Source organism: Erythrolamprus reginae, chromosome Z (assembly GCF_031021105.1).
Source record: "Erythrolamprus reginae isolate rEryReg1 chromosome Z, rEryReg1.hap1, whole genome shotgun sequence".
Taxonomy (NCBI): Eukaryota; Metazoa; Chordata; class Lepidosauria; order Squamata; family Dipsadidae; genus Erythrolamprus; species Erythrolamprus reginae.
The window spans coordinates 127,612,616-127,625,789 of NC_091963.1; the positions used below are offsets into that span (position 1 = coordinate 127,612,616).

The window sequence follows — 13,174 nt, forward strand, 5'->3', positions numbered from 1 at the left end:
TCTCATTTTCTCTCTCTCTCTCTCTCTCTTTCTTTCTTTCTCTCTTTCTCTCTCTTGCTTTCTTTCGCTCTCACTCTTGCTTTCTTTCCTTTTCTCTCTTTTCTTTCTCTCTCTTGATTTCTCTCTCACACACACTCTCTTTCTCTCTCTTTCTCTCTCTTTCTCTCTTTCTTTCTCTCTCTCAGCAAAAAGTTGCGAGACCGGAACCTGAGCTTTCTTCTTCGCGGCACACCTGACCATGTCTCGCGGCACACTAGTGTGCCACGGCACACTGGTTGAAAAACACTGCTGTAGGGAACTCTTAACTCAAGGACTGGAAACTTTTCTTTCAACTCGCACAAACTGGGGCCTATCAACAAGGAAATCAATTATCCATATACACCATGCATGCACACTTCGATACCAACTGTAGTGTTGCCAAATTTATTATCTTTCAGGACAGATTGGTTTTGAATACGCACATGCACACCACACAATAATCTAATGTCAATCTAAACTTTGGGTGACTATTTGGGCACCCAAAGCCCATTCAGCAACGTTTTTGGAAGTAGTTTGCCATTGCCTTTTTTTTTTGGACTGACACAATGATGGCCTAAGGTGTCTTCTGTGCTCAGGGCAGGTGTGAAACTCCTAGTCCAGCACCTTAATCATTAGACCAAACTAGCCCTTACCTAATGCATCTACATGCTTCAAAATGACTGTTTCTGAGACAAACAACCAGTTCTTAATTAGCAAAACACTATCTATTAAAATAAAAACACTATGAACGTAAAAACACTATCAATTAACATAAAAACACTATCTATGAACGTAAAAACACTATTAAAGTAAAATAACAACAACATGAAGACTCTCAATATCACTATCACAGTCCCAGTTAAACTCACTTGTTGGTGGCATGATTGTAGCTCACAGCCTCAGCCAAGATCCACTGCTCATCCCCATCAACAGCCTTGACACGAGCGGCCACTTTATCTCCTGGTTTGGCCACATAATCACTAGAGGCAGGAATGGCTCCGCAAAGGGGAGGCGGTCTGCATGAGAAACCAGACAAAAGGGTCTAATCCATGTCTGAAGGGTGACTTCAGGTGCTCAGAACCCACCATTACCTTCCCAGCAATTACTTTTCTCCAGGCTTCCCAATCCACAATGGAAGAGTCATGGCGCTCTGCTGTAGAAGAGTCATCAGGACTCCACGGCGCATTGTTTTGCGTGGCGGCTCGGAGTCATTGTAGAGGCCAGCAATCTTGGCAGCTGTGAAAAGAGAGGGAAGCAGACCAAAAAGGTTTGGTTATATGTAACAATCAATAGGGACAGACGTGTCTCAACCAATATAAGATAAAATGAATGAATGAATGAATGAATGAATGAATGAATGAATGAATGAACGAACGAATGAACGAATGATCGCTCAATCAATCAATCAAAGGCAAAACCAGATGGATAGTTTAATCTTAGAAAATAACACTTTCAATATTCCAAGGGAGTAAACTCTGCAGGCAGTCTCCCAGCTTTTAGATAAATCTGTCAATCATATTCACTTCCATATCAAGAACAGAGTAACTTTATGTCATAAAGAAGAAGAGAAGGGAACACTCTGCAGGCAAACTTGAAGTCTTGAATGTAAGGGGACATATAATCTAAATAAAAAGAACTGGACTGTAAAAATATAGATAACCACTAAATGGCAATAAAGCATTATACTGTATATTTATTTACTACCTAATGGTTGTCTAAATATTTGCAATCCTGATCTGAAAGCATTAGACTTGAATACAGATTGTCCTTGACTTAGGACCATGATGCTTAATAAACGGTGGTTCTCAAAATTCAATCCATCCCGGCACCCCTGCAATCATGATTTCAATCTGGGCAGTTAGCATCCAGCTCATACTTAAAATAGGTTGTTGTGCTCTTCAAGCCATTGTTGCAATTTATTACCTTCCCTGAATGGCTACCCCATCAATAGGAAAACCAGTAAAGAAAACTGCAAGTTCCTGGGATAGGTCTCTCCCGCCCACACCATTTCTCCTTGCCCATCTGCTCTTACTCCATAATAGCCACTAGCATCCCTGCACATCCCCCTAAGCTTCACCTCCCTCACAACATCTCCCTCTTATCTACTTGCCTGCTTGCAAACCGCTTGTGACTTGCAATTCCCAGCTGGCTCCCCTGTTGTGGGAAGCCAACTGAAAGTTGCGAGGATGAGGATGATAACAATGATTAACTTTTATTCATTAAACATGAAGCTCAGTCAACTGAACATTTAGCAACGTATCAAAAATATTATGGACTGGCACTGATGGTTGATACGGGTTGCTTCCAGCATCCTAGGTATCGACCAAATATCTTCTTAAGATGTACGATATTCTGAATAGCAGAGTTTTTTGTTATTCCACTTGTGTTATTGCAGGAAGCTGCAATTTGTTGATGTATTTTGTAAAATTCTTGGACATGGTATTAAGTGCCCCAATAACAATGGGTATCACTGTAACATGTTTCATCTATAATTGTTGCTGTTGTTGTTATTATCATCATCATCATCGTATGGCATTGTTACAGTAGCCAGGAGACCACAACAGCATTGCAGAATACTAGTTTGGCCTGCCAAGATACCAGCCCACTTATAGGAAATGTTTGGGCCCTTCCCAAGTTGCACCACAGGAGGGCGAGCTGACTTCACACTGGAAAGACGAATGGCTTTTCCCACAGCTTCACCCCTCTCTTCCCAGAGCTGCCTCATAAGCAGGTGCTACAACCAGGAAGGTTTAGAGCCATAGGAAACTGCCTGCTTGCACAGAGCACCAGTCTGTCTCTCCTCCAAAGTGGTACCTATCTATCTACCTGCATAGAACATGTTTTACAACTATTAGGTGAACAGAAGCCGAGGCGAGTGACAGAAACTCACCTTGTCACACATTGCCAAGGCTCAAACTGTCAGAACTGAGAACCATCTCTGGCATCATTAAGAGATAAGATATTTAATTATACATATACTAACAGCTGCCAGGATAGTATATGCCCAACATTGGAAAATAGACAAACCACCGGAAGAAAACATAATAACTAAAAAAATATTGGATTGTGCGGAGATGGACAGGCTATCTAAAAGATTAGAGGGAAAAGAAGATTCGGATTATTATAAAATACAGTGATACCTTGTCTTACAAACTTAATTGGTTCCGGGACGAGGTTCTTAATATGAAAAGTTTGTAAGACGAAACAGTGTTTCCCATAGGAATCAATGGAAAAGCAATTAATGCGTGCAAGCCCAAAATTCACCCCTTTTGCCAGCTGAAGCACCCGTTTTTGCACTGCTGGGATTCCCCTGAGGCTTCCCTCCATGGGAAACCCCACCTCTGGACTTCTGTGTTTTTGCAATGCTGCAGGGGAATCCCAGCATCACAAAAACAAGCGCTTCGCTGGCAACGGAAGTCTGGAGGTGGGGTTTCCCAGCGAGGGGAGCCTCAGTGAAATTGCAGCATCGCAAAAACACCAAAGTCCTTGAAACCCCACCTCTGGACTTCTGTGTTTTTGTGATGCTGCGATTTCACTGAGGCTCCCCTTGCTGGGAAACCCCACCTCCGGACTTCCGTTGCCAGCGAAGCACTCGTTTATGCAATGCTGGGATTCCCCTGCAGCATCACAAAAACATGGAAGTCCGGAGGTGGTGTTTCCCATGGAGGGGAGCCTCAGGGGAATCCCAGCAGCGCAAAAACGGGCACTTCGCTGGCAACGGAAGTCTGGAGGTGGGGCATCCCAGTGGTGATGGTGGGTTTATAAGGTGAAAATAGTTTGGAAGAAGAGGCAAAAAAATCTTAAACCCCAGGTTTGTATCTTGAAAAGTTTGTATGATGAGGCGTTTGTAAGATGAGGTATCACTGTATGGGCAAAATTTTATGATTGGTTAAAGAAAAGAGCAATAAAGAAATAAATAAAAATTTACACAAAGCAACACGTCGAATAAAAGAATTGGAAAATTAATACTATGTGAAAGAAAGATGTAAAATTCTCTGATCAAATACCTAAAAAGTGGGGAAACTTTCATTTCCCAAATGTTATATGTGTATGTTTTTGTGTATGTCTTCTCTTTTTTATGTTATATTTGAAAAAAAACCAAATAAATAAAATAAATTTTAAAAAAAGCCACTGGGCCTCCTTGTTGCAAGGACATCCTTGCCTAACAACTGCTGCAATTCAGTTAATGGACATTGGAAGTGTAGAGATTGTTGTCACCAAGCAATGCAGTCATGATTTATAACTGCATTGCTTAGCAACAGAAATTTTGATCCCAATGGCTATCGTACTTGAGGACTACCATTATAGGTGGCCTGAATAATTAAAACTTTTAAAACCCTGGGATAGCACCCAACGTTTTTGCAACAGCTCAAGCATCCGGCTTGCTCTTTCTTATTCAGAGCTTTTCAGCACACTCACCAATTCGCCTTTCTTCCAGAAGGGACTTTATCTCAGCAATCTTGTCCAAGTCCTTGCGCAGGATGCTGGGTAAAGAGAGTAAAGAAGTGACATGAAAAAGAGTCACCTTCTATGCTCAGAAGCCTTCAATTTAGATAAACTCACTTGCATTCAGCTTCTGCATCCGCCTTGGCTGTTGTATAGAGGCCACGTAACTTCGTCCGATAATATGGAGAGACTAGACAGAAGAAACACAGGCAGGCAATATTCGAGTTCCCATAGAAATCTAATTATCTATTGTTCTAAGCCAAGTACCGAAGATGCTTTTTCAGGAGGCAACTGGGCTTTCTTGTTTTTCTTTGAAGATGTTTTGCTTCTCATCCAAGAAGATTCTTCAACTCTGACTGGATGGTGGCACTGGGAGGATTTATTTTCAAGGATTCTCTAAAACTGTTAGGGAGAATCCATGGCACGCGTGCCACAGGTGTCACACGTAGCCATATCGGATGGCACATGAGGCGCTGTCCTATGTCAGTTCCAGTGCACATGCGTGCACTAGCCAGATAACTTTCGACATTGGGTAAACATAGAAACATAGAAGACTGACGGCAGAAAAAGACCTCATGGTCTATCTAGTCTGCCCTTATACTATTTTCTGTATTTTATCTTAGGATGGATATGTTTATCCCAGGCATGTTTAAATTCAGTTACTGTGGATTTACCAACCACGTCTGCTGAAAGTTTGTTCCAAGGGTCTACTACTCTTTCAGTAAAATAATATTTTCTCACGTTGCTTTTGATCTTTCCCCCAACTAACTTCAAGGCCATTTCATTCTCCATAGACATCAGGGAAGCTCCCCTGAAGCTCCGGAGTACAAAAAACGGCCCAACGGACAAATCGGAAGTTCAGAAAAACTGACTTCTGGTTTGCCCATGGTGCTGCACTTTTGCACTCCAGGGCTTCAGGAACCTTCCCTGAAGCCTCCGGAGTGCAAAAAACAGCACAACAGGCAAATTGGAAGTCAGGTTTTCTAAACTTCTGGTTTGCCCATCTGGCTGGGTTTTTTTTACCATCCCAGGCTTCAGTGAGGCCTGTGCGCATGTGTGGTTATTGGGGAGGGGGGTGTTATGTGAATGCGCAGTACAAGGGGGTTGCACATGCACAGGGGAAGGAAATGGGTATGGACATGTGCACATGTACTAGCACATGCACACACAACCTTTTGGCATGCAAACCGAAAAAGACTCGCCATCACTACTCTAAAAGAACGCAAATGACCAGCTGTCTGCAGGGAATATAAATCCTTCCATTCCTCACCATCCATTGAGAGCTGAAGAAGATTCTTGGATGAGAAGCAAAACATCTTCAAAGAAAAACAAGAAAGTCCAATTGTCTCCTGAAAAAGGACCTTTGGGATAACCATGAATCTGGATGACTGAGAATCTCCATAGATGTTCTAAGGTTTGTTTCATCAAGTTTGTCTAAATATATTAAAACTGAGTTAACACAACACTGTAAGCCATAATCTAAAGTTTAGAAGTGACAAGTCAGGCTCACCTGAAACATTAAGATAAAATCAAACATACCACATATTCTACATATACCAGGCAAAATCCTATTTTGACTAAGAGTATCTCATGTAGAACAAATAGGAAAGATCTGAAGCCTAAAGAAATATAACAGATAACAAGATCACTTGTTCTGAACAGCTCTACCAGTTAAATTTTATATAATGCTCATTAAGTCATGGGAAGCCCATTAATTAACTAGATGTACTCTATATTATATGTAATTGTGTATATATATTCAATCTGTTGTCTGTTTATCCTCTTTTTCTTAATAATTTAAAAAGCACCATTTTATTACTCAGTGCAGGGTGGGGGGAGCTATAAGTGAGGTATCGGTAGAGAAAAACAACACTTTAAAACTAGGCTTAAAATGTATTCCAATGACATAAGCAATCATTATTCATTACTGAAGGAATATCTGCAAAATGGACCCTATTATATTCTCAAAGCACACTTTGCAAGTTGGTCTCTTGTGAGATAGAATTCAGGATGAATAAGCAGCCCTAAGGATTAAGGGGTTAAATAAGGTTCAGGAGGGAAGTGTTTTTTTTAATAGGAAAGTGAACACAAGAACAAGGGGACACAATCTGAAGTTAGTTGGGGGAAAGATCAAAAGCAACATGAGAAAATATTATTTTACTGAAAGAGTAGTAGATCCTTGGAACAAACTTCCAGCAGACGTGGTAGATAAATCCACAGTAACTGAATTTAAACATGCCTGGGATAAACATATATCCATCCTAAGATAAAATATAGAAAATAGTATAAGGGCAGACTAGATGGACCATGAGGTCTTTTTCTGCCATCAGACTTCTATGTTTCTATGTTTCTAGGATCACCTTCTGCAAATTAATTTAATATGCAGAAGCAATTGGCCAGGACATTTTTCAATTCAAGATTTTCTAGGAAACGCTCCCCCATTTCCTCCAAGAGGAAAACTTTAGTTCCAAATCTTTTCCAACCCCACAGCATTTTTCTCCAGCCACTGAATTGCCTTTTAATTAAAACTGCCTTTTAGATATAGCCAACAATGACCCCCCCCCCCCCCCAAGCTTCAGAACCTCCATGGCCATTGCCACTATTGGCAGTTGTTATAGTGATAGTTGAATAAACTGGCTCAACTGACTCTTTCTAGCACATGGGAAATACAGCAGACTTAGTGGGAAAGCCTTCTCTGTGGCGGCCCCGGCCCTCTGGAACCAACTCCCCCTGGAGATTAGAATTGCCCCCACCCTCCCTGCCTTTCGTAAGCTCCTTAAAACCCACCTCTGCAGTCAGGCATGGGGCAACTGAGATATTCTTTCCCCCTAAGCCTTTACAATTTACGCATGCTATGTTTGTTTGTAGGGATGTTTGGTTTTACAATAAGGGTTTTTTAGTTGTTTTAGTATTGGATTCATATGGTTTTTTTTTATTACTGTTGTTAGCTGCCCCGAGTCTACAGAGAGGGGCGGCATACAAATCCAATAAATAAATAGATAGATAGATAGATAGATAGATAGATAGATAGATAGATAGATAGACAGACAGACAGACAGATAAATAAATAAATAAATAAAATGTTGCATCACAAAGGATTTCTAGGGAAGGTGTTAGAATAGAATAGAACAGAACAGACAGAACAGAACTTTATTGGTTAAGTGTGATTGGACACACAAGGAATTGGTCTTGGTGCATACAAGACTGACATTTTCCACTCACTCTTGTTCTCTGTCTGCATCCGTTCATGTGTTTTCTGGATATTCACAAGATTATGTTCACTTCTTGATCGTTCCTCCTAGCAACAAAAAGAGTTAATTATTTGGACAATATGATTTTTATTTTAGCACACAGATAGTTTTGAGCAGGGGTGGGCTACGAGCCGGAACACTAAATTGCGCTCGCCACTGCGGCTTATAAGTTCTTGCAGGACCAGCGCGATTTTGCTGCTGTACCTGTGAAGGTAGCAAAATCGCACACGGACTTGCAGGTAAAATCTCGCTGAAACCCGGGCGCAATTTTGCTACCTCCACAAATGCAACAGCAAAATTGCGCTGGTCCCACAAGAACTTACGAGCCATGGCGGCGAGTGCAATTTAGTGTTCCGGTTCGTAGCCCATCGCTGGTTCTAAGGCAATAAAGGCCTCCAAAAGCAGATCTCATGCCTTCCTCTCATCATTATTATATAGACTCCTTGGTGCATTGCTAAAACAAAATGTGGGCGAAATGAAAAAATACCCCCCCCTTTCTAAAAACACAAAATGAAAGCTTTCTCCTTTCCTCATAATTGACTATGACAAGCTAAATAAGCTTCATATCTCATGCAGGCCTAAATATTCCAGGGGGCGAAGAAATCACATTACCTGGGTCTGTTTGATTAGCTGGTGAAGTTCTCCTAGGAGTTCGGCAATTCTAGAATCAGCTGATACCAAAGCCATGTTGCTGAAGGAAATATAAAGTAGGAGAAAGGAATTTCTCTCAAATCAACTGCCATTATAACATTTTGGAAAGACTGCACTGCTAAATCTTAAAACATTAATAAGGGAATGTAATACTTTTAGTCTTAAAGTTGCTTTTTTAAAAGGCAATTGGAAAAAACAGTCCAATTGCCTTTTGAAAAGGCAACTTTGAGACAACTGTGACCTGACAATCTCTAGACAGTACTTTTAGCATATCCTACATTTGGTGATAAGTAACATAATGAAGTGATAGTGTTTTCCTGTATCACAGGCAAAACTAACTTTAATCTACAAAATAGTGAAAATTTTGTTTATAAAACAGCTCTCTGTGTTTATTAAAGTCCACCTGGTAAGTAGGGACTTTAGAAATATGAAATACAAACAAATGAATAAAGTACAGTAGTTCTAAAAGTTCTTCCTACTTTTAAAATCACTCATCTAGCAATGACGTTCCAACTTCGTCAACAACAAACTCAATGACTCTAGACCTATTCCACCTCTCGTAGGACCCAACAACAAAGAATACCACAATGATCCATCCAAAACTAAACTCTTCAACTCTTTCTTTGGCTCTGTCTTTGTTAACAGTAATGGCTCATCCCATTTTTGCAAATCGCACCTCAAACTCTCTCAACAAACTAACCCAAATAGACTTCACTGTAGAAAAGCAATTCGTGACCTCAAACCTTCCCTATCAGTCGGACCACACAGTCTTTGTGCGTACTTCCTAAAAAAGCTCTCTTCTGCTATAGCTGAACCTCTAAGCATTATCTTCCAAAAATCCTTCAGGACCAGCACACTCCCCAAACTATGGTCAAAAGCAGTAGTCATCCCCATCTTCAAAAAAGGAGACCCTTCTCTCGTAGACAACTACAGACCAATATCACTATGCTGTGTCTCATGTAAAATCATGGAATCAATTATAGATCAATCTATCACCCTTTACTTAGAGTCTACTCTCTAACAAACAATTTGGATTCAGAAATTATCCTGCAACCTACAACAACTTCATTGCAAAAAGATATGGACTACCCAGCTAGACAAGGAAAATCCATTGATGCAATTTATATTGACTTTTGCAAAGCCTTTGACTCAGTGGTCCACGACAAACTATTCCTAAAACTCAAATCCTATGGCATCTCAGGATTCCTCCACAGCTGGATTACTGCATTCCTGTCAAACAGGCAACAAGTTGTCAAAATTAGAAGCGCTATTTCCACCACTATCCCTGTCAAAAGTGGCGTTCCCCAGGGCAGTGTGCTAGGTCCTACTCTCTTCATTCTCTACATCAATGACCTCTGTGACCACATCACAAGCAACTGTGTTCTTTTTGCCAACAGTGTAAAACTTTTCAACACCATGGACAACACATCCACTGTCCAAAAAGACCTCGACTTTGTCTCAGATTGGTCTAACACCTGGCAACTTCAAATATCAACAACAAATGCTCTACCCTCCACATCGGCAAAAAAGAAGTCGAGCCTCATATAGAAATTGAATAAACAAAATCTCACAGTCAACCCTCTCTCAGTAAAAGACCTTGGAATTCTAATATCAAATGACCTAAGTGCCAAAGCCCACTGCAACAATATCACTAAAAAGGCTTCTAGAGTTGTTAACCTGATCCTATGCAGCTTCTGCTCCGGCAATCTCACACTACTCACCAGAGCCTACAAAACTTTTGCCAGACCCATCCTTGAATACAGCTCATCTGTCTGGAATCCATACCACATCTCAGACATCAGCACCCTCGAAAATGTCCAAAGATAATTCACCAGAAGAGCCCTTCACTCCTCCACTCGAAACAGAATACATTACGAAAATAGACTAACAATACTGGGTCTAGAAAGCTTAGAACTATGACGCCTAAAACAAGATCTAAGTATTGCCCACAAGATCATATGCTGCAACGTCCTGCCTGTCAATGAGTACTTCAGCTTCAACCGCAACAACACAAGAGCACGCAACAGATTCAAACTTAATATTAACCACTCCAAACTTGACTGTAAAAAATATGACTTTAGCAATCAAGTTGTTGAAGCGTGGAACTCATTACCGGATTCAGTAGTGTCAACCCCTAACCCCCAACATTTTCCCCTTAGACTATCCACACTTGACCTCTCCAGGTTCCTAAGAGGTCAGTAGGGGGCGTACATAAGTGTGCCTTTCGTCCCCTGTCCAATTGTCTCTCCTTTATTTCATATATCTTTTCTTCCTTTCATATAACTTTTCCTCTATTTTTATATCTTTTCTTCTATCCTTTTCTTTATATATATTACTACATGTCTATTCTCTTCAATATGTATTGTGTATTGGACAAATAAATAAAATAAATCAATCAATTAAAATAAAAAAATAAATAAAAATAAATAAAAATGTTGGAAAGGTTTTCATCTATTTTTATTCAGTAAAATAGCCTTGGGACCAGCTTCCATCTTGTATACCTGTGCTTATATTTGCAGAATACTGAATTAAATGTACTTATTTTCTGAATATTCAGCAGATATGAGGTGCATATTTTATTTTAAAAGCAGAATTTGCTCGTTTAATTTGATCATTTTGATTTCTGTATGTTTTTAATGCATATTTATTCGATTTCACTCTGAGAGCTATGAACAAAGTTGGCATGAACAAGTTGGATTTTAGCATCCTTATAAACCATGCACCCCACCATGGCTGACGTAAGAACTCTGAAGCAGATTTACACTCCAACAGACAGAAAAAGGCATCCCTCTGGAAAGTAATAAATACACGCATGAATTCCAACTATCATTTGCAAACCCAATATGCATATTTACAGTTATTGTACATTATATTCGGCTACCTTATGTTATATTCAGACAACTGCAATTTATGTACTTTCTGTCAAAAACATGTTACTTTGTACACTTTCACTGAACATTGAAGAATACCACCTTCCATTTCTTACATCCAAAGAAAACAGAAGAATCTGCAATCTCCTTAGATACAGCACGGTTTCTCATGATGTTTTGATTGAAAGAAGGTGCATCACTATATACAGGTAGTCCTCAAGTTATGAGCACCACAATTGAGTCCAAGATTTATGTTGCTGAGTTAAACATTTAAGTGAGTTTGCCCCATTTTACGACCTTTTTGCCACAGTTAAGCAAATCATTGCATATGTTAAATTAGTAACAGGGTTATTAAGTGAATCTGGATTCCCCATTGACTTTGCTTGTCAGAAGCTGATACGGAAAAGCGTAAATATGAGTCAGTTGCTAAGAATGACTTTTGATCACATAAAATAGAATTACCGAGTTGGAAGGGACCTTGAAGGTCTTTTAGTCCAATCTCCTGCTTAGTCAGGAAACCTTCCACCCACTTCACATAAATGGTTATACAACATCTTCTTTAAAACTTCCAGTGTTGGAGCAATCACTACTTTACTATGGGATCCTGCATGGTGTGAAAAACGGTTATAAGTCATTTTTTTTTGGTGGCGCTGTCACTTTAAACGGTCACTAAATGAACTGTTGCTAGTGGAAGACCGGCTGTATTGCAATGATCGACCACACGCGCCGCAGCATAGAATAAATTCTCAACATAACGAAGGAAACCAGTAGGGGGCGATACGATACATTTATAATCTGTTACAATTATAAGACTTCTTCACCCATGTTTATTTAAGCCAAGTACAACATGGGCGCGACAAGCAACTTCATCCCTTACCGTTTAAAATCCGTGCAGAAAAACGCTCGCCGCAGTAAACGATAAATAGATAAATAAATAAATAAATAAAGGCGGCACGCGCGCCTAAAAATGACGCAGAAGCCCGGCACAGTGAACTTCCTACGGCTACGGGACTAGCGCATGCGCACTCAGCGGTGGAACGTTTAACGCACGTGCGATCCGCGGAATCAATTAGCCCCGTTCAACGGGCTCTGGTTTTGCGCATGCGTCTATTCCCGTTTACGAGCTGTATTTTGCGCATGCGTCTATTCCCCATTGACGGGCTCTACTTTTGCGCATGCGTCTATTCCCCCGTTGACTGGCTTTATTTTGCGCATGCGTCCATTCCACATTGACGGGCTTTATTTTTTGCGCATGCGTCTATAAACTTCGTCCCACACCAAGCATACACAAAACGCATACACGCATATACAAAAACAACCCTACCAAAAAACACCGTTGTGAACAGAGTTCTGTTCATTTCTCTGTTGTTCTTCCCAATCTTAAAAAAAACAAAACAATGTGGAACATTGAGGAAAAAGACAGACCTCTATAGTTGGACGATATTAAGAATCCATCCCAAAGCAGGAGTTTTGATTGTGGAGTAATTTATTATTTCCAAGAGTTAATTACTATTGCAAGAAGCCTCCTGGGAATTGTTTTTGTTGATCGACGCATGCTCTTTGGTTTACTTTCAAGCGCGGATTTGTTGCGGAGTGCGTGGTTTAATTTTCCAAATCTTCGAAGTTTTTGAGACATGATCGCGGTTCATGCAATGTTAACATTCTCTAAAAATTACTTTTCGTATGGGGTTTACTTGGAGATGTCATACTCATTTAAGTTTACTTTCAAATAAGCGTTACTGAATTGCAAACATAAAACCTAGCACGGAATTGATAGGAAAACACAATTACAGTCAACAGGCATTCTCAAAATCAAAACATATTTTCTATGTCGTAACAAAGCTGGAAATTAATTGCAAAAAGTGGGGGATTCCTGCGGAGAACATGCTTCGTTTTTGTAGCAAGCATATTGAAGTGGATTAATGCAATCATAAAACA

General features: G+C 40.2%; 1 protein-coding gene across 6 annotated transcripts in view; it reads right to left on the reverse strand.

Moving 5' to 3' along the window:
* Positions 1 to 12,764, reverse strand: part of LOC139152883 (SAGA-associated factor 29) — a 22,402-nt gene extending 9,638 nt beyond the window's left edge. The window contains exons 1-8 of one of the 6 annotated variants that reach the window (XM_070726244.1): positions 12,662 to 12,764; positions 11,699 to 11,840; positions 8,328 to 8,406; positions 7,687 to 7,762; positions 4,582 to 4,654; positions 4,438 to 4,502; positions 1,125 to 1,254; positions 888 to 1,034 (exon numbers count right to left, since the gene is read on the reverse strand). In XM_070726244.1, coding sequence (XP_070582345.1) covers positions 888 to 1,034; positions 1,125 to 1,254; positions 4,438 to 4,502; positions 4,582 to 4,654; positions 7,687 to 7,762; positions 8,328 to 8,402 — 566 coding nt within the window. In that variant the 5' untranslated portion in view covers positions 8,403 to 8,406; positions 11,699 to 11,840; positions 12,662 to 12,764. Of the gene's footprint in view, positions 1 to 887; positions 1,035 to 1,124; positions 1,255 to 4,437; positions 4,503 to 4,581; positions 4,655 to 7,686; positions 7,763 to 8,327; positions 8,407 to 11,352; positions 11,524 to 11,698; positions 11,846 to 12,113; positions 12,265 to 12,661 lie in introns of those variants that run through there. The other 5 variants (XM_070726243.1, XM_070726249.1, XM_070726246.1 and 2 more) reach the window with 5 other exon arrangements.
* Positions 12,765 to 13,174: the final 410 nt, after the last annotated feature.